Source organism: Sparus aurata, chromosome 8 (assembly GCF_900880675.1).
Source record: "Sparus aurata chromosome 8, fSpaAur1.1, whole genome shotgun sequence".
In the NCBI taxonomy this organism is placed as follows: domain Eukaryota; kingdom Metazoa; phylum Chordata; class Actinopteri; order Spariformes; family Sparidae; genus Sparus; species Sparus aurata.
This window is the reverse complement of record NC_044194.1, coordinates 30,001,469-30,028,128: the sequence shown is the minus strand read 5'-3', so window position 1 is coordinate 30,028,128 and position 26,660 is coordinate 30,001,469. Positions and strand designations below refer to the sequence as shown.

The 26,660-nt window shown below is 41.0% G+C and overlaps 1 protein-coding gene across 1 annotated transcript in view; it reads right to left on the bottom strand.

Annotated features, from left to right (window-relative positions):
* The window catches only part of jph3b (junctophilin 3b), a 56,045-nt gene that overhangs the window by 23,620 nt on the left and 5,765 nt on the right, over window positions 1-26,660 (bottom strand). The window contains exons 2-3 of the mRNA XM_030426023.1: window positions 13,839-14,325; window positions 10,465-10,830 (exon numbers count right to left, since the gene is read on the bottom strand). Of these exons, the coding sequence (XP_030281883.1) occupies window positions 10,465-10,830; window positions 13,839-14,325 (853 nt within the window). The remainder of the gene's footprint in view (window positions 1-10,464; window positions 10,831-13,838; window positions 14,326-26,660) is intronic.

Here is a 26,660-nt window from a genome sequence, read left to right as displayed (position 1 = left end):
CGACATGCTCACATGCTGATGTTTAGCCTCGATATTGTTTACCATGTTCAATAATATCTTAGTTTAGCCTGCTAAGATTGCCTAAGTAGCTAAACACATAGTACAACTGTAGTTAATGTCATTAGATATTTGTTCATAAGCCAAAGTAACAGGCAAAAAAAAATTTCACCTCACAATACATGCTGGTTCAAGGTTTTGTTTTCCTCTTTTATATAACTGTAACTTGATTATTTGAGGTTTTCAAGTCTTAGTCAAACAAAAAGGTGATTTAGTAATGGCAAAATGTGTTCCTGTAGATAATCTTGTAATATGAACTATCACAGAAGCATGTTAAATTGTTTTTTGTGGACAGATAGTATCACAGCTGTGCAAGATGCAGTCAGGAAACTATGCAGGTGTGTAGTTGAGATCAAAGATGGGTGTGGTCTCATGAAATAATATAGTAATTGCTACTGACTCGTCATGGGTCACAGCGTGAACGTGTTGATGTGCACCATGGCGGTGTGATCCCATCGCATGATGGTGTCTAGGTTTGTTGTTTCGTTTTCACTGAATTCTCCATTTTCTTATAATTTTTTGTAGATAAATGATAACCAGTGACTAAAAAAATAATCGACAGATCAATCAAGTTAGTTATTATTAGTTAGTTGCATAACTCTAGTTTCATATGTTCATGGTTCTTATAAAAACCTGTGGTCCCACAAGTTAATATAGGCTAGTTAGCTAACATGACCCTTGGCTAGTATTGCTAGGTCACTACTGCAGGTAGTAAGCAGCCACGTGTGCTAACGTCTCCAGCTAAATGCTCATTTTAGTTTGATAGACACACCGTTTAATTGGTTCCTTATAATAATTGTTTTGTTTTTTTTGTAAAGCTAATTAACAGAAGCACCACCATCAAATCTCTTTATTTTCAAGTATCAGTGTAGAGATAACCAAAAATTGACAGGCTTGCCAATCAAATGCTAAGCTATGATTGGACAATGAACATTTGTGTAAAGTATCACATACTTAATACTCTAATGTGCAACATGTAGCACCTTGAAGAGGACATAGCGAACGAACGGAGATACCAAGCCCTAAAGGACGCAAGATAAAGGAGGACAGAGAAGGAGAGGAGAGCCAAAACAAACACGAGATGGAAGCGATACACAGAGGAAGGCAAACACGCACACTGAGGTTAGATGAGGAGAGAGACGGGGAGAGAAAGTCTAATCCAGGACTCATGCTAAGCTCCTCCATCATCTCTGTCATTACTCCGAACCAGCTGATGATGATGATGAGGATGATTCATACCTGAATCTCTAACAGAGCTTTCCGGTTTGCATCACTGCTATTAGTGTCTGTGTGTTTGCATGCGTGTGAGAGTGTGTGTTGGGCTTTAGGCTCGCTGATGAAACGAGGTCACAGGATTGCAGTGAATGGCTCCGTCCACAAAGCGCAGTGAGTCAGTGGTGTGTTTGTCTGGTACTAGCTAATCACAGGTAGCCTGATGTCGCATCAGTTACATCAGCACATGTGACAACAGCCATCAGGGTACATCGTATCATTCACACACACACACACACACACACACACACACACACACACACACACACAAATCTGGGATTTACTGTAACATCAGGCACGTGGACATCTGACACAGATTTTCTACCAGATCTAGGATTTTGCTCTGGAGCAGAGGCTGACCTTTGACCTCTCTTCCTACTAACATGGATTGTACACAGGAACATTCAAAAGGGGCTGATGAACATTTTTAGAAACACACACACTCCAGGAAAGTTGGACGAAGAGCCTCTTCATCCTTGAACCAGATTGCTGTTGTTCTTGTATTTAGCTCCTAGACTCTCTGCAGCAGCTATCCTGTGACTGTGTTTCACCTCTCAGGGTTTTTCCTGGTGTTCCACAAGGAAATACCCTGCTGTTCTGGGACACAGAGAAAGAAAGAGAGAGGCTGTCCTGTCCTGGGCTATGCTGCTGTCTGAATCTGGGTTAGACATTTCTGTGTGTGTGTGCATGAGTGTACCACAGAGCTGCAGAGAGCTGGTTTAAATACCAACTCTACTGTATGTACCGTCAGGATTGTTGAGTGTTGTGCTTAATTTCTGCCGCTATCCAAGGAAACTATACACCTCAAATCAGTTAAAGGGACTGTTTTTTGTTTTTTTTAAGTAGGGTAATATGAGTTTGTTATCCATCGTCAGTGTTTTACCAACAGTAGATGGCATATGGCTCGCCCCCAGGTTGGAGACGAAGCAGGAGTTCCAGTGTGGGAAGCTAAGCAATAATCTGCTGTAGACGGGAGCAGAAGCAAAATGTAATTCAGCCACCTAAAAAAAAGAATATCAGTTGAGGTGTACGCTATATTTGGAGCATATTCACTCCTTACCTTGCCAGACAACCACTGCAATGGAAAACTAAGGCTGTTACATCCATTAATGCTCTCTTGAAAGCGCACAGACTCCCATGACAAAAACAGTCATTTTACCTCACAGAGCACAGGACTTCCTGGTCTAACAATTAGATTGTGTGTGAAATTGTGTGACTTTGGCGTTTAATAGGCTTAGTTCAGATTCACCAAAGTGGCACAATAACACAAACTAATGGCTTCAGGCAGCAGTAGACCAGCAACTCCCATGTTCTGCAATTTGTAAAATTGCTATTTTTGTCAAAGAAGTCTGGTGGCTTTGAAGGGGGCGATACAACAGCTTCATTTCCTGTTCATGGCTTCCTACACTGGTACTCCTGCTAATACTCTAACCTGGGATGTGCTGTTCGCAATCTCCTGTACTACTGTAACTACCTCAACACTAGAGAAAACAGAACAATGACTTTAAATATGCACGTTACTTACTGCTGACGAGATTCAGCAGTGTCATAGCCATATAAATCTACTTCTGTTTCAAAGACCTCATCTTTGAGCATGATATGGTTTTCAAATCTCATATAAACTGGTTGTATTTCTAATACAAGTTACGTGTTGCCATGATAACATACAAAATAAGGATGTGTTAGCATTTTGCCTTGCCTCACAGAGACGTCGCTCTGCTACTCATGAATCAGGCTTTTTCAAGTACATTTTGTATTGAGATCTGGTTTTATCTGCTTTAAGCATGCATAAAGAGGCACCCTACTTTAAACAAGGACACTCTGTCCCTCCCCAAAAATAATTTAAGTCCCCCCTTGTGCATGAGCTCCTGCCCTCCAAACATCCGAGCACAGTCCGCCTCAGCATGCATTAGCTGCAGTATGCACGACCTGACAGTGCGTCTTTCTTTCTGACAGAGCCACCTGTGGGTCCAAATTACAACTCAGTGTTCAGTGAAAACATTGTTCAAACCCACAGAACATTTCAACCTGCTCATCACAATGATTGTTACGAGATGAAACAGGGAGGACACCCGCCGTATCATAGATGGACCCCAAGAGGACGCAGAGGTAAACCATCAGAGTGACAAAGAAGCAACCAAGAACCAAGAAAATGGTTGATCCACTTTCAGAGAGTTTATGGGAAATGTATCATAAGTACAACTGCTGTTAAACACATGCTTGTAACTGACCTTTTAAAAAAAAAATTAAAAAAAAAAATATATATATATATATATATATATATATATATATATATATATATATATATATATATATATATATAAAAGTGTTTTCTATCATAACACAAATTATTGATATCAATTTCATCCCTCTGCATCCAAGTAGAGGTCTGAAATGTGTTGCCTAGCTTAGCACACAGACGGAAAGCGTTGGGAAATAGCTAGCCTCCAGCAAAATAACAAAATTATGCCCTACAACAAGTCCAAAATTGCTTAGCTGATGTGTTTTATCATGTAGGCAGCCAACTAGCGCAAATGACAGCCGAGCAGATTAGCGATGGCCTGACAGCCATTATGTTAGCTGTCTGACACTTGATTCTAGCTAGCCAACTAGCTAATAATTCAGGCAGCTAGTTAGTCTGTTCAGGCTTAGGGCAGTGGGAAAAGACAGAAATGTAACTGTTAGTACAGCAATTTTAGAGATTTAGTTTTGTCAACAGAAATGAGCTGTTACTTAACTTCAGTAAATAGAACCACTATGCCAACCTTTCTACATCTCTGTGTTTAATGTTAGGCACTCAAGCCATAATACGTAAATAGGACTGCTTTGTTGATCGAAGGACCCTTGATGTAGATAGCTAGCATGTTTCCACCTGCTTCAAGAGTTTGTTTTAGCTTACGTTAAACACGTAAAGGACCAATTCCTGTACTATACACTGATATGAAACTTACACTTTACTTACACTTACACAAATGATGTCCTTATTTTAAAAACAAAAACTCTTATATATGCATTCTGGTGGCTGCCTGCTTTGTTTTATCTGTGCAGGCCCAGTCTAAATCACAAGTCTTTGGTCACAAGTTACTATAGCAGTCAGTCCCTATAGTGAAAACCACAAGCTCATGATGAAAACAAATGCACAAAAAAAAGGCACATTCTGAGATAGAATTCACATTTATTTTTCCTTTGATCAATTTTTATCAAGGTCAGTGGAAATAAATAGCTACTTACTCAAAACCAAAACTCTGTTATATTACTCTTTAACATTATTTTACAACATAAACCATTTTTATTCATACCAATGACCTAAACATTAGTATATGCATCATAGCGAACAGTTTCAAAGTGGTGGATAATATAGAATAGGTTCTGATAGTTATTAAACCACAAATTAATACATTTCTGTTTTAACATTTTTTTTTCAAATATTTCTGGTAAATTTTTTTATTTGTGCCAGTTGACCCTCTTTGCATATTACATTTTGATTACTGCCCACCTACTTTAGTAGTATGGTGAGGATATGTCACGCCTTAATATATTCTTATATAATTTATAATAGAGTTGACCAATATTGGATTTTTGGGGTCAGTGCTGATATTAGGAGTTGTAACTTATGATAAGGATATTTAATGGGGGAGCACTCAGTCGGTCACTTGATTATTGACTCATGTCTAAAGTTTTGTGCAACTGCTGCTGTACACACAGCAAGACATTAAAAATATAATTTATAACGGACTGTTCTATAGATATAAGAGAATGTGAAACTGAATTTTGACACCCTTTTAAATGGGATACTTGACTTTGCATAGCCATGCTGAGCCTCTATTGAAGCCTCTTGGGAGTATTACAATATTTAAAAAATTGCTGACAGGCTGTCCCAGCTGGTCTGTGATGAGCATAGCCGCCTCTGGACAATACTTTGCCCTGATTTTTCAAAGGCAGTTTGGATTTCACTTACTTTTGTTAAAAGGTTATGTAGTATTTATGTCAAAATATATGCCTATTGTCTTCATTGCTGCACTTGTGGACAAAAAACATTTCTCACAGTGGGAAGAAATGTTCAACTTTGTGCTTCTACAAAGTGTTGTATTTAGATACAACCTAACAAAACTGAACATTTGCCATTCCTAGTCATTCATACTGTGTGGGTACAGACTAGAATCAGGCTACACATGTGTTGGTCCATCCATCAGGGTATTTCCGGCGAAGCTTCAGGTCTGAACATTATGTGACAACCTTCACTGCAGGTGTGATAGGTCGTTATGATAGTTGTAAAACATACCAATCGCTTCTACTGTATCCATTAAAAAACAAGGATTGCACAAGACCTAATGATGATATATGTGTGACTGATGTTTTGTCTATCTCTAATTTTCCTCTATTTCTTTTTGGCTTTCCTTGTTTTTCTTTAAAGCGTATCAACAATGTGAGAGGAGTGAGGTGAGCAGCTGGAGCGAGCTGTGGTCAGACCGCCCTGTTATCAGGACTAATAGGATTGGATCTTTAATCATTCAGCTCATGTATCCTCTTGCATGTAGCTCAACAAATAGAGGCATGCTCAGCAGCTGCATTCACATACATCAGTACGCAAGTAAGCTTATAAGCATATAAGGAAGAGCCGGTGCATGTGTGTGTTTGTGTATGTGTGTGTGAGAGAGAGAGCCTCTGGTTCAGCCTCTGCTCTCCCTCAGGCTGCCTGCCAACATTGTTGGCGTAATGCGGAAATCTCTCTCACTCTCTCCAACTTTTTCTGTTTCACTTTCTTATTGTCCTTTTCTCTGTCAGTCCAACTTTTACACTCTCCTCATCTCTGTCTTCTCTCTCAAAATTTCTTTGTCACGCTCTTTCTCTGTCTTCTTCTTATAGAGCTTGTCCATTTAAGCCAGTTGAAGAAACCACATGATCTATTGTTGACCACATGCAAACACAAGGATATACAGTATACAGTACATAGACTGTGTATACATGTTACAGTTATTGACCATTATGTCAGAGTGCAACACATTATATTGATGTGTTCCAAGGTCAACTGTTAATCAGATAGTAAACCTAATAGTGGAGCTGTTAAGCTCAATAATCTTGCTCTTTGTGAAAGAAGTATGAAACTTTCAGGGTTTGTTCTTGATGGCTGAAGCTTTAATTTAAGATGTGGAGGCATTCTCAATTTGACCTCTGAGGTCAGCTAGAGGTCATTGACCTCTGTAATATGTCATTTTCATGCACAAAATTGCAAATGTGTGTATCTTAGGATCTAAATGTGATAGAAATGTAAACCAAATATGTATTTCTAAGCTTCTGGGCATGAGGAACTCATTTATGCTATTGATAGCACTCTAAGAGGTCAACATCATTAAGTGCAGTGAAGGTTACTAGGAATGTGAGTGGCTTACGGCGAGACACTATAGGTGAATAGGGTAAAAAAAATTAATAATAGATATCACCATGAAACTTTCTCAGTTGATTACTCATGTTAAGCTTAGAAAAAAATGTATTGCAAGTTTTTTGTATTTTAATGTTTAAATATGTGTTCCAAATGTGTTCGGTACTGGCAAGTCAAGGGTAGCTTGATCAATGAAGCTGCATGTTTAAATCGACCGAAGTTCTCCTTTAAACTCAACTTGATTATGATGAATTTCAAAAATGTGTTCAATTTGGCTACAATGGTCACCTACTGGCTCTAGCTGCATGTTTAGCGTTGACGGCAAACATGAAAATGGTATCAACTGTCTTATCTAACGCTATGCATTCCCCAAATTGTCAAACTATTTATTTGAATACATCTATTTAGGCACATACAACACTTTTTGTTGAATTGATACAAGCTATGTGTACTGATCCTCAAGTTTTTCTGATACCAAGCACTGATTCAGCACTGCTCTTTCACATTACCCACCCAGATTTATTCTGTCAAAGTATTTAACTATTGACCCTCTATTGTCCAAAAAGCATGGTACTTTAACCTTTAGGCCAGAGCCAAAAGATAAACTGAGTAGGATTTAGCGGCATCTATTGCTGAGCTTTCAGATTGCATACAACGGAATACCCCTCAACTCACCAACCCCTACTGTGGCTGCAAAAACTGAGAAAAATGAAAAAGCCTTCTCTGGACCCAAAGTTTGGTTTGTCCAACCTGGGCTACTGTAGAACCATGGCGGAGCAACATGGCTGACTCTGTGGAATAGCACCTGCTCCCTCTGTAGCTATAGAAGGCTCATTCTAAAATAACAAAAAATACAACAATTCTTAGTTTTAGGCTTTTATACTCTGATGCAACAATGAATATCACATTCTATTGCTGCCAATAGATCCTCCTAAATTCTACACAATGGACCAAATAAGGTCACTTTTCTCAAATTTTAAATACTTAAGGCTGTTGGGCCAATATCAGGGAAATACTGATTAGATCTAAATACTGCCAATAAGTACAGCCACTGGGGAACTAGACATTTTACTGGTGACCATCTGTTTTGCTTGTCACGATTGGCATCTTGTAGTGGATATAAATCTAACTGTGAAATGGGATTCCTTTGACGCTCGCAGCCAAATTGCTTGCTACCCTGGCTTGCTCGGAAATGTTCACCTTGACAATTATCAAATTTCCTTATCCAAACACCGCTGTACAAACTCCATCATATGTGGTTTAAAAAAAAAAAAAAACCTTTGACAGCAAGTGCTGCCCCAGAACTACTATATTCATGGCCCTATAACCTGGTTCCTTGAAACAACAAGGTCTGGGACCAAAATGGGTCATAGGCCTACTTCTGAAGGGTCCCCACATGACATGAGTATCAATGTGTATCCATGACTGCAGGTCCCTGGACAGCTAATTAACTTCTGATTTGAGTCCTGAGCTGATAAACAAAAAATGTCACTTTATATTCCTGTCCAAAAGTTTCTAAAGAAGGTCAGGGCACGCCCATTAACATCATCACCCCAACTGTGCTCATTGTTTTAGTTCAATGAGCCGAGTTATAATGAGAGCAGATTCTCATTTCCATTCAGCAATGCAGCTTCATCAGAGTCTTAGCAGCTCCCGATGGTCTCGCTTCGCTTACTGTTTCACTTGTACAATAACCTCCTTAACCCTACTTTCACCTTAACCTTAATACAGTTCTAAGTCTGTCATAGATTTCAATTATGATGTGGAGCCACAAGTGTTAACAGATAGAGCCAACTCCCCCCATGGTTCAGACACATGGAGCCATCAGTGGGGGGGTAGACATCGGTACAGTATGAGGACAGAGTGATGAGAGATGAACAGAGAGGTAGAGGACTGGAATATGATGATTGGAATTAAGAAGTGGAAATTATAAATCATTTTGTTGATTTGAAAAAAAAAAAGTTTAATTAAGTTCACAGATTTGAAGTCACCGCAGTAAATAAATCAATAAGAGAAGGCAACAGTGTTTACACCGCTGCAGCAATCAGCGCTGATTTTTCACCTCAGTTGTACATTTAGTGTGTTTGTGGTTAAGACCATGTGTTGCAAGTGTTTACAAATAATGTTCATCAGGTTCAGTATTCATCTATTTGCAACAGAATTATTACATTTTGGCTATCTTAACAAAGCATTTGAACAAAGAGGTAACATACTGTCTATCATGGCAGAGCTGATGACGGCCTCAGTCCCCTGCTGCACAGCCAAAACCTACTGACTCCATCCTTGACACCGGTGCTTCAGTATAGTTTAATGGGAAAATTTGATGTTTAATATTGTATAGTTTATATGACCCAGAGACTGTGAAGCGATTTTAAGCTTTAGTAGCTAGTGGCAAAAGTGCACCAATGTGCGCACACTTTTTTTTGTCACAACTACTAGGAAGCTGTAAAAAGGCATCTTAAATCTTCATGAAAAAGAAGTTTGATTAATCATAAAAACGTATTTTTTGCAGTGAAGTATCTCATGGTGCAGATTGTTGCATATGTTGGCAACATAGAGTGCAGTTTAATTAAAGGTCCTTCCCATTAAGAGCAGATCCAATGTCAGCTGACCGTCATCTTCATGATTGCATGAACAGTCGGAGTACGGTAAGGTTGTGGCAACCGAACTCCTTCGTGAGATTTAGAAAAAGATAACGTTATCTAAATGATGTAAGTTAAACGTGTTATGTCTGTTAACTTACAGATGTGACTTAAAACAAGTCAACATTGACTTTTGGTGTCAGAGGGGACATGGTGAAAGTGCCGTCTTTGTTTGACCCATCTATCAACCATAACCTCGTCGCCACTAGGACTTTCTTGTTCTTTGTACTATGTCACCTGACATTATTTATGTTTGGTATTTGGACGCATCACCTTCCAGAGAAGTCAGTGGGAATTTATTTAAAAGAAAATGGCGTGAAAAACTCTGAAAATAAATCCAGGGGCAGTGCAAAAAATGTTAGAAATAAAAATATTATCTTCCCCTGAACGAAATCAAGTAACCCGAACACGATGTGACTGAATAAATGAGGTGAAACAAAATGGCAATTCAGTCTCATTAGCAGGCTTAGAAAGCATTCTGTAGCCTTCATTTGTAAAACTGTGGACTTTTGAGTAAGATTACAGTGGCAGATTGTTCTTTCCAGGCAGATAAATACTGTAACCCGAAAGAGTTACCAACTTTGCAGAGAATATTTTAAGTCCTGCAATAATTAAATGTAGTCTCATTATTTTGTGCACTTTGAAGAGAGGTTTTTAAAGCCTCCGAAAATGTTTCAGATCCTAATTATCATTACAACATTAAATATTTATAACTAAACAGGAGCACACAAAGTTTAAGTTGAGGAAAAAAACATCATTCATTAATATTTGTTCAGACCCAAAGTCCATAAAATGTATCTGCTTCATCAGGACTTTGTGAGTGGGATTTCATCAGATTTGATTGATGGTGCTGGCAACAAAAGCAAACAATGCCCGTCATCACAACCTGATCCATTGTTTCTAAATCCTGATTTATGTGCAGATGTACCTGACATCACCTATTCCAACCGATCCCCATCCATTTCAAACATAATAATTTTAGCAAAAAGGTTGTTGCTCATGTAGGGCTGCATCCCTCATAGGAAGAAGCTAAGAATTGAAACTGGTTGGCTTTTACTTACATCAAAGGAACTGAAGGAAATAAGAAACAAGCGAACAACACAAAGTCCTTACCTGGACAGAGCGATCTCCGCCTTCTGCCTGGCGATGTCGGCAGCCTTCTGTGCTCCCTCCACGGCTCGGTCCACCTTCTCCCTGATCTTACTGGCCCGGAGGGGGATCAGGTTCTTCCTTTTGCCGCTGACCAGGATGTTCTGTTTGTACTTCCCTTCCTCTTTTGTGCCATCGGGAAACGTGGTGCAGCCATAGCCATGACGCTTGTTGCTAAGCCACTCCCCCTCGTACTGTAGCCCGTCGGACCGCCGGCTCACGCCATACCCTGTTCGCTTGTCGTTCTTCCATTCTCCGCAGTAGGTTTCCGTTGCCGTGGCGTCAACATCATCGTCAGCGACAGCTAGCTCTGCGTCTGCATCTCCGAGACTGGAAAGGTGAGAGGTTACTTTGGTTTGGTTGGCTTACTCGAACAACAACCGTAAGTGCTAATACAACTTTGAGAAAACAAAGCAGGTTTGGTGGCAGGTAAGCAGTGAGAGTTCTAACACAATGTGACAGAGCAAGTGCTGCACATCGATAGCAGATAGAACGTTAATGTCTAAGGCTGATGAGGAGTTGTGTCGTATATTTAATCAATTTAACATCCACCTTATACTGAAATGAAGACCCTGGAGTTCTGTAACTGGATTATATTCCCAAACTATAGCGAAGTTATGTTCAGTATAAACTGAAAATATACTTTCCATGATTGCACAATAGTGTACTAGGGTCAACATGATGTTTATTTCTTTGTTTCTTTGGGGGTGTACACAGAGCCAGTAGGATTATGAGCTACAACAAGCTACGTGCATGTGAAATATGTCCTCAAAGCAAACTCCAGAAATTAGTACAAACAGAACTACTGAACGTCAGTGTAGTGTCGGTAGCTGTACACACGTCTGTTACAATCATAATCCAGGCCTTGCAGGAGTCCACTTGGAGGACGCATTCAACACAGACCCAGATATTTAGCTCCTCGTTGCTACAATAATGAACATCCGCTGGTCACAATGAATCGGAAGACGTCTGCAAAGAGCGTATGCAGCAATGTAATATTATATATGTAATATATATATATATATATATATATATATATATATATATATATATATATATATATATATATATATATATATAGTCAGAGACTCTCAAAAGGCTTGATGTTTTTTCGTGTTTCAAGCCTTTATGCTATGCTAGGTCTATGATAAGTCTACATACTTATCACACAGGCCTGAGATTGATATCAATCTTCACTCAGAAAGTAGGCTAGTGAGGTCTTTTCCCAAAACGTTTAATTATTCCTTTGATAATTCAGAAATATTTAAACCTGGGTCATGATCAAATCCAAGAATCCCAAATTGGGAAGGCTACTTTTTTTCAAGATGGCTTATAGGGAATGTACATCTCAAAACCTGAGAACAGACAAAACACTGGCAAAGCTTCACAGATATTTTCCCTATTCTCTTGTCCCTGTCTATTTATACGATACCAGTCCTTGGTGTAACACTCCCTCATGGTCAGCCAGTGTAGAGCTCGTCTGAAGTTGGTGGGGAATAACAAGTGTCTTGTTCAACTAGAATTCACATCGACTTGTTTTCATCTTGTTGTCTCCTAAGACCATCAATTAATGATCTGTCTTCCCTTCAGTATGTTTTCACTGGCCCGACTTAAGAGTTTTTGCTATACTATGTTCAGAATGTGCACCATCAAATGATATAAACTCCATTAAATCACTGATCATCTGTATTATATAACATACAAATTAATTAAACCTAGAAGAAAAACCTAGAATTTTCTTGTTAGCTTGTTAGCTTTGCCAGTCCTTAACCAGACCTGATTAGCTGCTGTCAGCTCCTAACGGGTTTGTTTGCCAACACACAGGTTAGGAGATGCTGACTCTTGCCTCCAGGTAATTGGCTTTAAAAATAAGCAACCTAAATCCAGCGTACCTGGAATTTAATACTGAGTGGCACACGATTGATTCAGCACATTAAAGACAATAACACTGCTGTTTACTCAATACATGAAACATGCTTCTACTGTGTCATTCAGAGTACCTTGCATAATATGCTCTGTGTGACTGACTCTGAGCTGGTGCAACATGTCTGCTAGAAAATATTCAAAGATGACATCAGAGCAGAGAGACAAAGATGACAGGCTTATGACTGGATAACACAACGTTAAACTGGAAACTTTTCAGGCTCCAGGCCAGCTGACCAGGAAACTGACCTGTAGGCCACTTAGTACTGCATGCCAATCCATTTTAAAGACACTAAAGTGGGACATGTGCCTGTTGTTGTCTTGATGCCCTCCAGATGAAGGACAGTTCACTCTCTCCCTACGTCACGCCTCCTTGTCCGCTCACTCTACCTTGCTCCGCACGTTAGTTCATTTTATTAGATCATGACAGAGTTGATATGATAAACTCTTCTCAGTGTCAGCCAATACAGTATGTTTGTAATATTTTAATGGTGCCATGAAACAGCCTTAAAACTCCTTTGACATGCTTCTGTGTGAAAAGGGGGATTGTGGCCAAGAGACTTGAGGATTTGGAGACTTGAGCAAGGGTGTGACAATATTTAATAAAGGCAATATATTTTAAGTTTTACCTCATTAGCTTAGAATATTTTTTGGGGTTGCAATAGATCTTTTCCATGTTCCTCCAACGTCTCAGGCTGGAAACAATTTTGGTACAATTTACCGACAATCTGACAAATTGTTATTTCATAGCTTCCAAATTGATCAGCAACTAAAAAGATGATGGATAGTGAAAATCTGGAGGCACATCTGGCCATATTTCAAGGTAAAACAAAAGATTTGATAACTTGTTTGCTGATGTTAGCTTTCAAGAACGCTGTAGATAACATTACCATTTGATTATATCTTACCTGTTTCAATTCCAGTTTAGACAAACGTTAAGACTCAAAGATGTGTGTTGATATTTATGAATTAATTTTAATTCTTTAATTAATTTTTCCTAATCGCATCATGTAAAACAGTATTGTATCAAACAGTAGCGTTAGCTAAAATGTGACTGAATGCTAATGTAAGCTAATAAGTCATCAAAGCCTTGAAATATGGTACGATGTCCCTCCAGATTTATCTATCCATTGTCCTTATAGTTGTTAATCAATCAGAAAGCAGGAAAATGAACTATTATATGACTTTCCCTGTAAAACACGGCAGTACAACATTTGAGCTTCCAACCCTGAGTGTCGCGTCAGAGGAAAATGGCCGATGTGATCTATATAAAATGTTTCTTTCCATTGTATCCTTGTGATTATATTCTAGTTCTTCAATTTAAAAGCAAACTTCACTACCTAGTAGACCATACCGCTCCCTGACTGAGTAGAGCTTGCTCACCCACCCCCTCCATCACCTTCTCCTGTCACTACCTGATAGTAGAGTTGATATCAGATGCAGCAGAGGACACAGTACTCATCCCAGCCTCGCTCCTGAATGAACTCTGTTTCGACCTCTGGGAGGCCAGAGAGCTCCTGGACTCGGACTTCCTCAGCTTGAGCCCGGAAAGGATGGATCTCCGGAACAACCCGCCTTTTCTCTTCCCCTTCAGCAGCTCCGCCTCGCTGTGTGCCGTCAGCACGAAGCCTCCACGTGACACAGCGGGACTGCTGCCGCTGCTGCCCGTGCTGCACATGGACACGCTGGTGGTTAGTGTACCGGGAACAGGAGGCGGACCAGGAACCACTGCCCCGGTCCGGTCCAGCAGAGCTGTACCATTGCTGTGCTCCGAACCGGAGCGGAGAGAGTTTATGGAGGTACGGAGTGGGGAACGGATGACGGCCGCCATGCCGTACGGGACACTCTGACGAACTCCATAGCCATGTCGCATCCCGCCAACCCACTGGCCCTGAAAAGTTCCTGGAGAGAGAGGGGGGAAAAAATACAAATCCAAATTCTATGAACATATTTTCTTTTACATACATGTTAAATCGTTTATTTTTTATATGAGCCAGAAGGATGCAGAGTGACTGTTTGGCTACCACCTGACATTCATTACTGTGCAGCATACGGCTGTCTGCTTCCCTGTGCTCTTCTATGGGACCTTTGGGGACTGTCTCCTATGTAGGGGATGTGTCAGTCCAAAACGGGGCCATGGATGTATAATTTAGACCGGCAATGGCTGTGCCAGTCTGCCTTCTACTTTGCCAAGTGGCCACTTGTGGAATTGTAGCCAAAAATCTTCCTTCATCTCAGAGAGTACTTTCCCCATAGAGCACCATTGTAAAGGAGATGTCTTTTAATGGTTGACAGGACACCTCAAAAAAGGGCTTTTGGGATTAGTAATCTAGTTCTGCTATAAATCTGATAATGGGGCTAGCTAGGAAGGTAGGTCTAATGCTGGTAAAGAAGATGACTATTCCATTTTTAATCACCTCGAAGTCCTACCACACAGTGATGACAGTGTCGATGGGATCATCATGCCTATTTGAAATATCGACAAAATCTACAGCAGTTCAGCGGTCAGTGCTGTAGAGAGGCCCAGCAACTTTTAGAACTTGTATTCTTGTATTTACTTTATATTCTGCTTAGGCTACTTGGTGGATATTTCTTAGAAGGGCACGCTCACACACATGCAAGTGCAGGTGAATGATCATCGCCTGCCGGTACTGAATGTGGGTATATCAGGTTGGAACATGCAACTCAGTTTGTAGTCTGTTTGAGGATTCAACCACACAAATGTCTTTGCTATTGGTTGTGGCTGTGACAGCTTCGTCTTCGCTGACTCCTTGCTAAGGTAAGTTATGAATTCACTTCCTCACTGGATGCAAATGTTCTGTCTGCCAGTTTGAGACAAAGTGGTGACTGTTAATTTTGCATACTTTCGACTTAGCCCTAAATGTGTGTTTTAGAGCGGTTTATGGTGAAACATTTTTGAAAAGCTCAACATGACCTGAGCTTTTTCTTTCTTTTTCCATTTTGCAACATTATATAGTCCTGGACATTGAATTAATCATACAGTGTGTGAATTTATTCCCTCTTTAATTAGTTTCCACAGCATCTTATACAGTTTTTTTGCTTAAAGTGGAGGAAATAATTTGAGTTAGGTATTAGTTTAAGAGTAGTACTGTACATGGTGGGAGGGGCCTACTATTGCCTGTCCATCAATTCCCATTCATTCACACCATGCCTCTGCACTAGCACCCGCACATACTGCTGCATAATAGTCCTTACATCCCCATGATGCTGAAAAGTAGGGCATCTGTGTGTGTTTGTGTGTGTGTGTTTGCTTCCGTCATTTCTCCCTCTCTCTCTCTCTCTCTGTCTCTCTCTCTCTCTCACACACACACACACACACACACACACACACAAACCAGCCTGCTCAAACGGAAGTGTGTGTTCCAATAGGAGTGCAAGTGATCCATCCCGCCTGCCCGTACCTCTGATGTAACAGCACTCTGATTCATTCTGAAGCAAACGCACTCACTCTAACCTAACTACATGACCATATAAGGACTGCAACGTTCTCCATCTCCATCGCAAACACACACAAACATTTCCCTTGTGGGCTCAAGTGTCAGTGAAGTGGGAAGTGCTCAATGAATCTGATGTTATAAGCCAATTGTATCTCTGCTTACGATCTAAGACGCCCTCAAACACGCTCACACACAACAGGCACATCTACAGTGCTGTTGCAAAGCCTCTTTCCTAACCTGCCCTCGTCATTAGGATGATATGCTGTCTCTTGCCCCTCAACCACACACACACACACACACACACACACACACAAACAAACAGGCTGTGTCATAGACAGCTGGACAGCACATCTGGCTGGGCCTTTGTAATCGTGTCAGTACACAGCTGTACGACCATATGACACACAGATCAAAGAACACACACACACACACACACACACACACAGACGCACACAAACACCCGTGCAACAGCGTGATAAGATTACAATTTTATTAAAAGGCTAGCAGCATGTTTGAGCAGGGGAGTGAGACAGAGACAGTCCTGAGTATGTAGAGGCAGACAGCATCACCTGTGTTTCTGCTGACAGTGCAGAAAGCGGTAGAGCCAGACAGAGAGACAAAAGGCCCTGTCTGCTGCAGGTCACACACCTAGTAAAAAGATTACTGAAGCTAAAGTTTATAATGACGCTGAACGAGCAAAACAATACATGTGTCCCAAATTCGTACAGCATTCAGAATTCTAAGTAGGTTTCAAGTATGTATTGTGTTCACACTAGGAATAGAACAGAAGATGAAAACAAATCATTATGCGTACAAAAACCCCAGTGAAGTTAAACTGAGCGGCTGCTCAACTTAAAATGAAACTGCTTAAACCAAAACTGAACTTTGAATGGAGATGAAACAGCTACAGAAAACCTGCAGCAAACTAAAGGTAACCACTTTGTTACATTCAACTGGCAACGGTATTTATAAGGAATAGTTCAATGTATCGCCGAGAGTGAGATGAAAAGATTAATACAATTGTCATATTTGTCTCCCTAATGTGTAGGTAGCTGATTAGCTTAGCTTAGCATGCATATTGGAGAAAGGGGGAGACGGATAGCCCTGGTATCTCCTCATGTGACACCGATCCACCTACCAGCAGCTCTTAAGCTTATTAATTAACTCGTTATACCTTCTCATTTAATCCATATCCGTTTAACAGAGAGTTTGTGGCAGTGTTTGCTCAAGTCTGTCGTCATCATGAGGTTGCTAGGCAGCCAGAGTCCTTGCCTTCCTGGCAAAGAAATAGTCAGGCACATCACCCACATAAAACTGCATTTATACACTTTGTATTAAATACTGATAAACAAACATGATACAGAAGGTAAATTAATAAGCTTTCTAGGCGCAGAGCCAGGCTAACTATCTCCCCTTGTTATGGGTCTTTACGTGATGCTATACTAAGCTAACCAATTGTTGGACTGAAGACTAATTTTTTCCCATAGCTATAAAGCTGTCAAATGTGTGTAGATGTCCTGTATACCAACTGCAAAAACAGCATACTGTCAGTTATTAAGTATATACTGTATAGAGTTAGCATGTACTGTAGTATGAGAATCGAACATAGCTACCTTTTAACACTGCACATTTCTCTTATCCCGATAAATGTATTGAGTAGGAAAATCAAGGAAATAAATTCTAAATATTATGCAGCTTCAAACTAGCAGGTGTTAGAGCTACCTTAGTGTTGGTAAACACAGTGCTTCTAACATTTTGTCCACCCCATTAAAGTGTAACTAACACAAAGGGGTTTGGGAAAATACTATCACATATGCAAAAAAGTAGTATAAAGCCTTTTTGTGGCTCCAGAGGAGGCTACCAGCTGACTGCTTCTTAAAACCTACCCACAACGCAATGTGACTGAATGACATCACTGGAGGACACTTATCAGATTACACGCAGCTTCCTCTGGAGCCACAAAAGGCTTCCTACTACTTTTTTTTTTACAGCAGGACTCCTCAAAACCTGTAAACACACATTAATTTGTAAGATTGGGGGAGTTACCCGTTATGAGGTAGGTTGACGAACCTTCAGTATAACACAAAACACTTCAGCAGCAGCACAAACTGTAGCCTCAACAAGTCAAATCAACACCTTTTTCATATAATCCTTCACAATGTTATTTTTTTTTTTATTTGTTTGTTTGTTTGGCGGAAGTGTTGCATTGAACAGCTTTAGTTTTAGGATGGTGTTTAGGCAGAAATTTTAAACTGTGCTTGGGTGAAGAAATACACAAGATAGTGTGGGTTTTGCGATTTCTGCTATTGTGATTTCTAGGATGCATATACAAGCCTCACTCAGTATTGCCTGAGTAAATCAAATATTCAGTGGGGCACAGGGCTGCTGTTCCGATGAGTCTGTCGCTCTCCATGGTGCTGAAATATACAGTCTCACAGGCAGACTGTTGGTGGGGATATTCCTCCAAAATCAAACTCATTTACACTTTAAATGGAAACTCATCCAGTGAGAATGTAACACTACTGGTTTTTTTCCCACTACAGCTGCGCCTTTTGAACGAAAAAAGGCCGAATGCTATACCCGCAGCAACAGCAGATTAAGTTATCCACCACTCATCATTTTCAATATGAGCCTGTCACAGCTGTTTTGAAAAAAATAGACCTCTGGATATATGAAGGCCTCCACCCCAGGCCTACAGTTGTGAGGAGAATCCGCTTCACAACTCGCATGCCAAAACGATTTCACTGATTTTGCCTGCAGGCCAACAGGAAGCGCTCCGAAATCATATGGGCCTGTAACCCGGGCCGGGCCAACCGCACAGAAAGAGTTAACGCACAGAGATCAAAGCTGCGGAAACATCACAGAGGCGCAGCGATTTGATCACGTGCCAACCCCCAGGCTGAATTCATAATTGTCTCTTTAACAAATGTACACCTCTGTTCTCTATTTCTAGGTTAAAACCCATCCGTCTCTCAGGGTCTGTATTTCACTCTAAGGATACGGCAGGAGGAACCACTTGTCGAAATCTGTCAATCTTTTGTTTGAACTGTACTTTTTTCTTACCAGTAGTAGACCAGTAGTCATACTTTCTGCTGAAAGCGGTTTAAAATTCAGCCGCTAGCTTCTGAGGAGTCAAAGTCCGTAGTTCATATGCATCTATATTATTGCATAGTAGCCTCACTGGCTTCTTTAAACCTCAAAATATTTGATTGTGAGGCACAGTAGTGAGAAAGAGAGGCCTGTGCCGGAGTTGAAATTGGCTATTTTATGAATTATTAATGTTTTGTTTCACCATGTCAGCACTTGCATGTCGGAGCACTGTCTGTGTTTGTGTGTGAGAGGAATGGGGAGGGAGAGGGAGATTAGACAACACAAGGTCAAGTTTCTCACACAGTTTGTGCCAGCAGAGGTCTCAGCTTTGGTGATTATAATTCTTCAGTTTTTATCCAATACAGCTGCTAAGAAAATGCGTAATTACAACAATGAGATTATGAACAATGATATAAATAATGGACTGTATGAAAATGTTTGCTGTGGGAGGGGGCTACACATCACGTTTCACTTTTTAAAAGAAGTTTAATTGTTTAATTTTAACCATCCCCCCTTCCACCAATAACTCAAAACAATCTAACAATGCCAGAACAATTTCACCATTGATAACTAAAATACTGCATTTGAACTGATATGACTCCACTTTACTCAACTTGCTTGGAACCATTCAATTTTACTTTTGGTTTTCCATCGCCAAAAGATCCGGATAGCACTTGGTTTTGGTATCACTTCAGTTGTGGTTCCAAGCAAGGTGAGCTGATACCGAACAGTGGACTGACAACGCAGCAGTCCACTTATGGTCAAAGACAATCACCACTGGGGCAAAATGGACATCTTGCATACTGACTGCAAATTGAGACCGCAAAGTTTTTATTTACTCAGCCCAGATTTGGAGTTCCTTTAACCAGCAAACCTTTTACGAACCAGTTTGCTTTTCCAAAGAGCATCACATCATTCACTCACTAAATCTGTTAGCAACTATATTGAGTCTTTAGAGGTGTTGCTCCTGGCTTTGTGTGCCAACATTGACATCGGAACATGACAGGTCCTCAGACCACTGTTGCTTTGATAAGTGAAAATAGTCAAAGCATTTTATTGACTCTCCCATGGATAAGTCAGAACATGCTACGCAAGCTCTGTTTTTTTTAAATGGTGATAAGTGGTTTCAGTTGGTCCTTGGTCACGTTAACCCCTTCCTCAGCCCCTGACGTGAGTGGTTATTTATTCTAAACCAGAAAAGTGTTAGTGCCACTCTGGAACCAGTAACCTGAGCAAGAGCCAGTTCTTCAGCTGGTGAAACACAAATAACTGGTTTCAGAGTAGGCACTGGCTCCGAACTAGCACCTGAACGTCTTGTTTGAAAAGAGGTAATGGGTCAACAGACGGACTGCAGATGGTCCTCTGATCTGTTGCTGATGAAAAGATCTCAGAAGGAAACAATATCCTCCACTGATCCTGCGTGTTTTCGGAGGCACTGAAGATTAGGCCGTAGTATTTTATAGTAATTGCTATGACAATCAGCAAAGATATTCTCCGTATATTGAGGGGGTTATATCTGCAGTGGAAAATAGAGAGTGGTACCTGGTACCAAAAGCAAGTCAGGGTGAGCTCTACCATGCAGAGGAAACACAGCCAAAGTGGCGAAGCATGAAGAATCTTAGATGATGTACCCTTAAACCAAGATTTGATGAGAAAATCATTTATAATTCATCTGAAAGGCAAACGTTAAATAAAATATAAGACTAGGGTGAAAAACAAATTAAGAGACCCTCACCTGTTCTCCTAAAAAAGCAAGACTACCTTCAACAAAAAAAACAATGAATATTCCATAACCCTCCCCATTTTCTGACCCTCCTCTGCTATTTATTACCGTAAAGTCCCTTATCATTAAGACTTTGAGAGAAGTTGCAGCACCATGCCATTCTGAATGCTTCCAGGGCAAACTCCCTCATTAGTATGTCCGCTCAGAATTGTAGCGTTGGTCCAGGGCAGACTTCCAAGATGGACATTTAGAGTTTTCATGTTTTAGAAAGGCACTACTAATCCTCCACTACAAACATCAAACCACTCCCATTACATAAGCTAAAGCCTGCAGTGGGGATGTTGTTGGTAGTAGAGGAGGAGCGTATTAGTGATGGCCCTGAATAAAAAAAGAAATAAAGCCAGTGCTTTGGCTCTTCTAAATAGTTTCTTCATACACAATTGGAGCTCATCTGTGGTAAATCAAAAAATCCATGAACAAATGCTGAGTTGGATTTTCCTTGACTCCAGCATTTATGGTTATGTGTCTCTTTTATTCTGAATTGATGTGTGGAGAAAGTGTGCAATGTTTTAGGAGAAACAAGTGAATCTAGCGCACTGCACATGTAAGGGTGTTTCCCTGAAGCGGGTTTCTATTTTGCATCCTGCAAAAGCCAGCGACAGAGAGGACAAAAAGACGAAGAAACCCTAAGCTCCCGTGGCTCAGACTCATCAGCAGAGCAGGAAAGCAACAAGTACCCAGGCAAAAGGATAGACAAATGTAAACTAAAGACTAATGTAGGCAAGACAAATGACAGACATCAGGCCATACAGACAGACATACAGTAAGCCATGGTCAAATCACTGAACACTAAAAGCAAGAGAAGTCAGTTCAAAGCTAAACCTCTGGCTGTGTAAATCACTGAGTGGGACCATTATCCGTTTAAGAGATTTTGCCTAGGCCCCTTTTTCTGTCTGAGTCTTTCAGATTCCCATTTGGGGATTATTTATCTGCTCAAAAAATGTATGAAAAAGATGTCATGGCAACAAAGTAATGTCCCAGAGCATTAGAAAAAAAACGTACACACAACGTCCACAGACATTTTGTAACCAATGGTTTGTGTGCTGAGATCTCACTGTGCAGCAGGCCTACCAGTAAAGTTCAGCCTTATTTGTTAGTACAAATTACTTTCCAAGTCCATATAGGTTGTCTTCAATTGTGCCTGTTTGACTCTCCAAATCAAATCATATGCGTAGGGGATAGAATTCAAATAAACATTTTCAAAAATGCCGACAGTATCCCAAAACCAAACAGGTGGTTGAATATGAAATGTATGCCTTCTGAGACTACCACATGTTTTAGATGGTTTGGTCATGGAGAAAGTCCTGTACTTAAGTTAGTAAGTAATGGGTTTGATTCCTGCAATATGTGTTCATGTGAACCCACCATGAACAAGACAGTTAAAGAGAAGACATACTATCTACTGGTAGAAAGACTAACACCAGATACTGAGGGTGGATTTAAAGGTACCCTGCATTGTCTCCATCCACATTTCCTGCCTTTTGTGAGCAAACGTCTACATTTGTACAAACGTCTACATATATGAAAGAAATGTTGGGCCTGCTTACAAGAAAATATTGTACAATATTGCAGCTAGGACTCAAAAAGTCCACATATTCCCTTTAAATTTGGCAAATGTAAGATAGGCCTGCCTGTCGAAGGTAGCTCCACAAATATAAGTGGCAGCATACCCGCTAACTGCTGCTCACTATACACTTTCCTGTAGCTATTTTTGGATGTAATAACTAGCTGCCATTAGCAAATTAGCCCAGTTAGCCTAGCATCTGAGTGGCACTATTAGCTGACAGGCTAAGGCACAGGAGGGGTCACCACAGGCTCCACTGAGCTCAAATCGCCTCCCAGTGAACACAGCTGGACACAGAGGATCTGACCAGGACTGTGACTGGGGACAACAAGAAACGGCAGCTGGACAGCAGCAAAGCAAGATGGAGCTGAGCATCAGCGGCGGGCTAAAAAGGTTTGTAGAGGCCGAATATTTTCACATCTTACTCTGTGATTGAAAGGTTATTTCAACCAAACCAGAGGTGATTGTGGAAAGACAAATCAAGACTGTGTTGAGTTTTATTTTGTTCAAGTCGAGTTACCGAGGCACTTGAGGTCATCTTTTTTGGTAGGAGAGAGAAACATGAAGTCAGAAGGTGAACGGTTGTATTTTCCGATCATGTTTTTTCTAAGGATGATAGTTGTGAGAAAATTCACTTTTACTTTTTTCTATTACACTAAAAGCTTATAGTTTGCAAGACATAGAGAACTTGACGCTTGCATACTTCCAGCGTAAACTTTTACGGTTCAAAGTGGTACAATGGAACATGACAGGCAGGGACCAACTGGTTAGCATTCTAACTTTAGTATCTGCAACACAGTACATAGACGACTGTGACATAACCTCAGCACTCTCATCTCTTCACACTCTGTTGATCATTTTAGTTAATTTTATAGTTAATTCATGTTTTGAACTAAAATTCAAAGCAGTATGGCAGTAACATGGCTGCTAAGATGGAACAGTGAAAAGCCAGTGAAAGTGAGGAATGAGAAAAACTGACGTGGCAGGACATCAGAGGTAATAAACAAAACAAAGAAGAAATCTGGGAAAGGCAGCAGGACCTGGATCCACGTCCCTACTTTAACACCCTGATGGAGAAACTCTAATCTCACTTTCCGGTCGAGATAGCAAAACAGGTGAAGCTCAACAACCGTGCAAACTACAGAGTAATCACGCTCCTATCTATACCAGGCAAAGTGCTTCACGGGATCATGTTGAACAGTATGAAGGAACTGATCAGCATTCAAACAGGAGCAGCACACAGAGCTGTACCATACGGACCAAATACAACTCTGTAATGTGAATGAAGAAAGATGGAATACAGCAATGCACCCTTCGATGTAATAAGGGAGTATTTGATGGCATAAACGGGGACAATCTTTAAGTATCCTTCCACTGTTTGTGAGTCAGTCAAGTTCGTTAACATCATGAGGTAACAGGTATGAGGCAATGACCTGCATCCGTCAAAGTCAGGATCAAAGACATCCTGTGCTAGACAACCTGTGCTTTACAGATGACTTGGAATTACTGTCTCAAACTTCTCAAGGGATGCATTAGAAGATGAGTACAGTTGAACCACCCCTAAAGGTTGACCTTGCCCGAAAAACCACAGAAGAAAGACCAAGATCATTAATGTTAACACGTTTGATATCAGTGAAGGTGCAATGACAAATGAAAGATAGAAAGAGGTTGAAAACTGAATAAACCTCAGCAGTGTCATTGACAAGTGAGCAGCACAGATACTGCAATAAGGGCAATAGTTGGCAAAGCAATATCCATGCAGTTGAACAGCATTAAAATTGTGTTAAACCACCAACTGCAAACCAGGACTAGGGAATTAAACGGCAGTATCGAAATCATTCCGACTTCATGGAGCAGAGACATAGTCCATCGATAAAACCTGGAGAAGACGCAAGGATGAAACGATAACAGGGATTGGTTGGTCACCTCCGCAAGATGGCCTACAAACAGTTGGTAACGGGATGTAAATGCAGACAGCAGAAAGATGATAAACGTGTGAAGCTAGCTAGAAACCAAAGCAAAGACAGGGATGTCTGGAAACTTTTGTTGGTGACCTACGTCCCAGGACCACAGGGACCTACTGTCATGTTGAGGACACTACATCAGTGCTCATGTCTGCTGAAAGAGGGACTGGGAACATGGTCTGTTGATGTTTTCTGAGACTCTGACCTTGTTTGTCTTGGTCTTATCTAAAATTATTTTGTCTTGAAGGTCACCAATATGGCACATTTGTGATGGACAGTTTTGAGTGTCTTTAAAGTTCCCATCAAGTCAAAATTGCTGTTTAAGTGTTTTATTCACACATTTCTTGCTCCACATCTCACCTACAGTATACGCCAGTATCAGGACCAATGAGACAAAAAAGCTATTTTGAGGGGTTTTTTTTAATGGTATTTTAGAATCTGTAACTTCCTGGAAAATCATTTAAAATGTTGATGACTCATCTTGCACTCGGGGGCGTATATTACATACTGTTTTATGTCGCTGCCATGGATGTATAAAAAGAAGAATATAGGAGTGCTTTGCTCATGACTGGACCCGAGCTGAGTGGATTTATGGAGTTTCCTGGTTGACAGATACCGATAGTTTTGTTGCTAAAGTTGCACTAAGTGCTGCTAAATGTAGTTAGCTGCCGTGAGCTCGGTAAGCTGTCCTTGCTGACTCAGCCCCAAGTTGCCATGAGCCAAGCCTGGCAAGACAACCACCTTAGCTTTTCCTAGCCTTCATCTTCTCAGAGGCTGTGTTGTATCTTCCCAGTCCGGTCGTGTTCGCTGGGAGCTGCCAGTCCATGCAGAGGCAGCATCGGCGACTCTGTAGTCAGGGGCTGGGGTGGTGCTCAGCGTACATTCCACACTTTTGACTGCTGCCTGTTTTTTTTTTTACAGGGAACACTCCACTAATTGTTTCATGGGGACTTTTAAGCTGCTTTAAAAATGGTCCTTAGTATTTCCAGTCTAAACAGAACTATTCTACATGCATGGCTGAGTGTTCCAGAGAAACACGTCTTAGTAACAGGATGATAGAAATCCGAGTGTGGCTGTTAGCTGAAGAGTTTCCTCCCACACGCTCAAATTGGCTGCAAATATATTCTCTCAAATTCAGTCGTGCAGCTTCCAGAGTCTCACCATGACAGCAATGACCCAAAGAAAGCAGGTTTTTGGATTAATGCAGGCCACCTATCATGTTTGAGGGTAGATATTAATTGATGTAGTTGCTGGGTGTATTCAAACATGAGAGGTGAATTTGCTATGTCAGCTTACATAACACGGTCAGAGCTTGAATAATTACTGCACTGATAGCAGCCTTTAGCAAAGCTAGCAAGATATGTTAATGCAGGACAATTATAATGTTGTTGTAGTGTATTTGCCAACAGCTGGGGGACAGGGGAGAGGTTCCAGGATGCTGCTGAGCTGTCACGAGCCCCGTTTAATGGAGCGCCTGTGATTGGATGTGCTGTTATTTCAATGCTGTCACACTTATCTTTTAATACAGTGTGAAATAAGGGATAGTTTTTGAGCATTTCTGTGTGTTTGGCCCTGTGTGTGGCATATCGGCTTGTCAAACAACAGCCACCGCCGATGTAATCTTTAGTTGTTACCACTGTTGTACACAGTGGCAGTTGTAATCTCTCCCTTTGTGACTCACTTCATTTCTCACTAAAATGATTACTGAGGCTGTCTTCTCATTTTTCTACTTCACTCTCTCTCTCTTCCTCTGTGTGTGTGTGTGTGTGTGTGTGTGTGTGTGTGTGTGTGTGGTCGGTAATCAGTCAGCTTAGCTCTTCATCTCAGTAAACACCATTAGCCCGGAAGACCAAACCAGCCAATCAGAGCGCGGTAGAGCCGGCTGGGCGGCCAATGGCAGCGAGGAACATTGAGTCCCTCGTGACACGCTGACCTGCTGCATGTCGGCGAGCGTTGCTATGGAAACCCTACTGTACAGAGCGGCTCCGAGGAAATGCAGTGGAGCGAGGGAGGATAGAGAGAGGTGGGAGGAGAGGAGAGAGAAATGTTGGCAAACGTAGGAGAGGAACCAGAAGCCAAGCAGCAGTGATAAGATAGAGGAGGAGTGTTTCCTAGAAATGTGGCATCAGGTGTAGATGGAGGTGAGTGTGGGACTGGCAGGCAGCCTCGACCTGACTGTGGGAAAAGTAGCTGGCTCTTAAGTGCGCTGCGTGTTCCAAAAGTGTGTAGGCAGCAGAGCATCTTTGAATGATTTGGCTGCTGACTCTTATTGCTTTGGACATGACAGAGCCCTGAGGTTGTAAAGATAGACTGTCAGCTTTCTCCTGAGAGTAACCTGTGTTTGGCCTTTTTCAGATGACCACTTCCCGTGCTAGAGT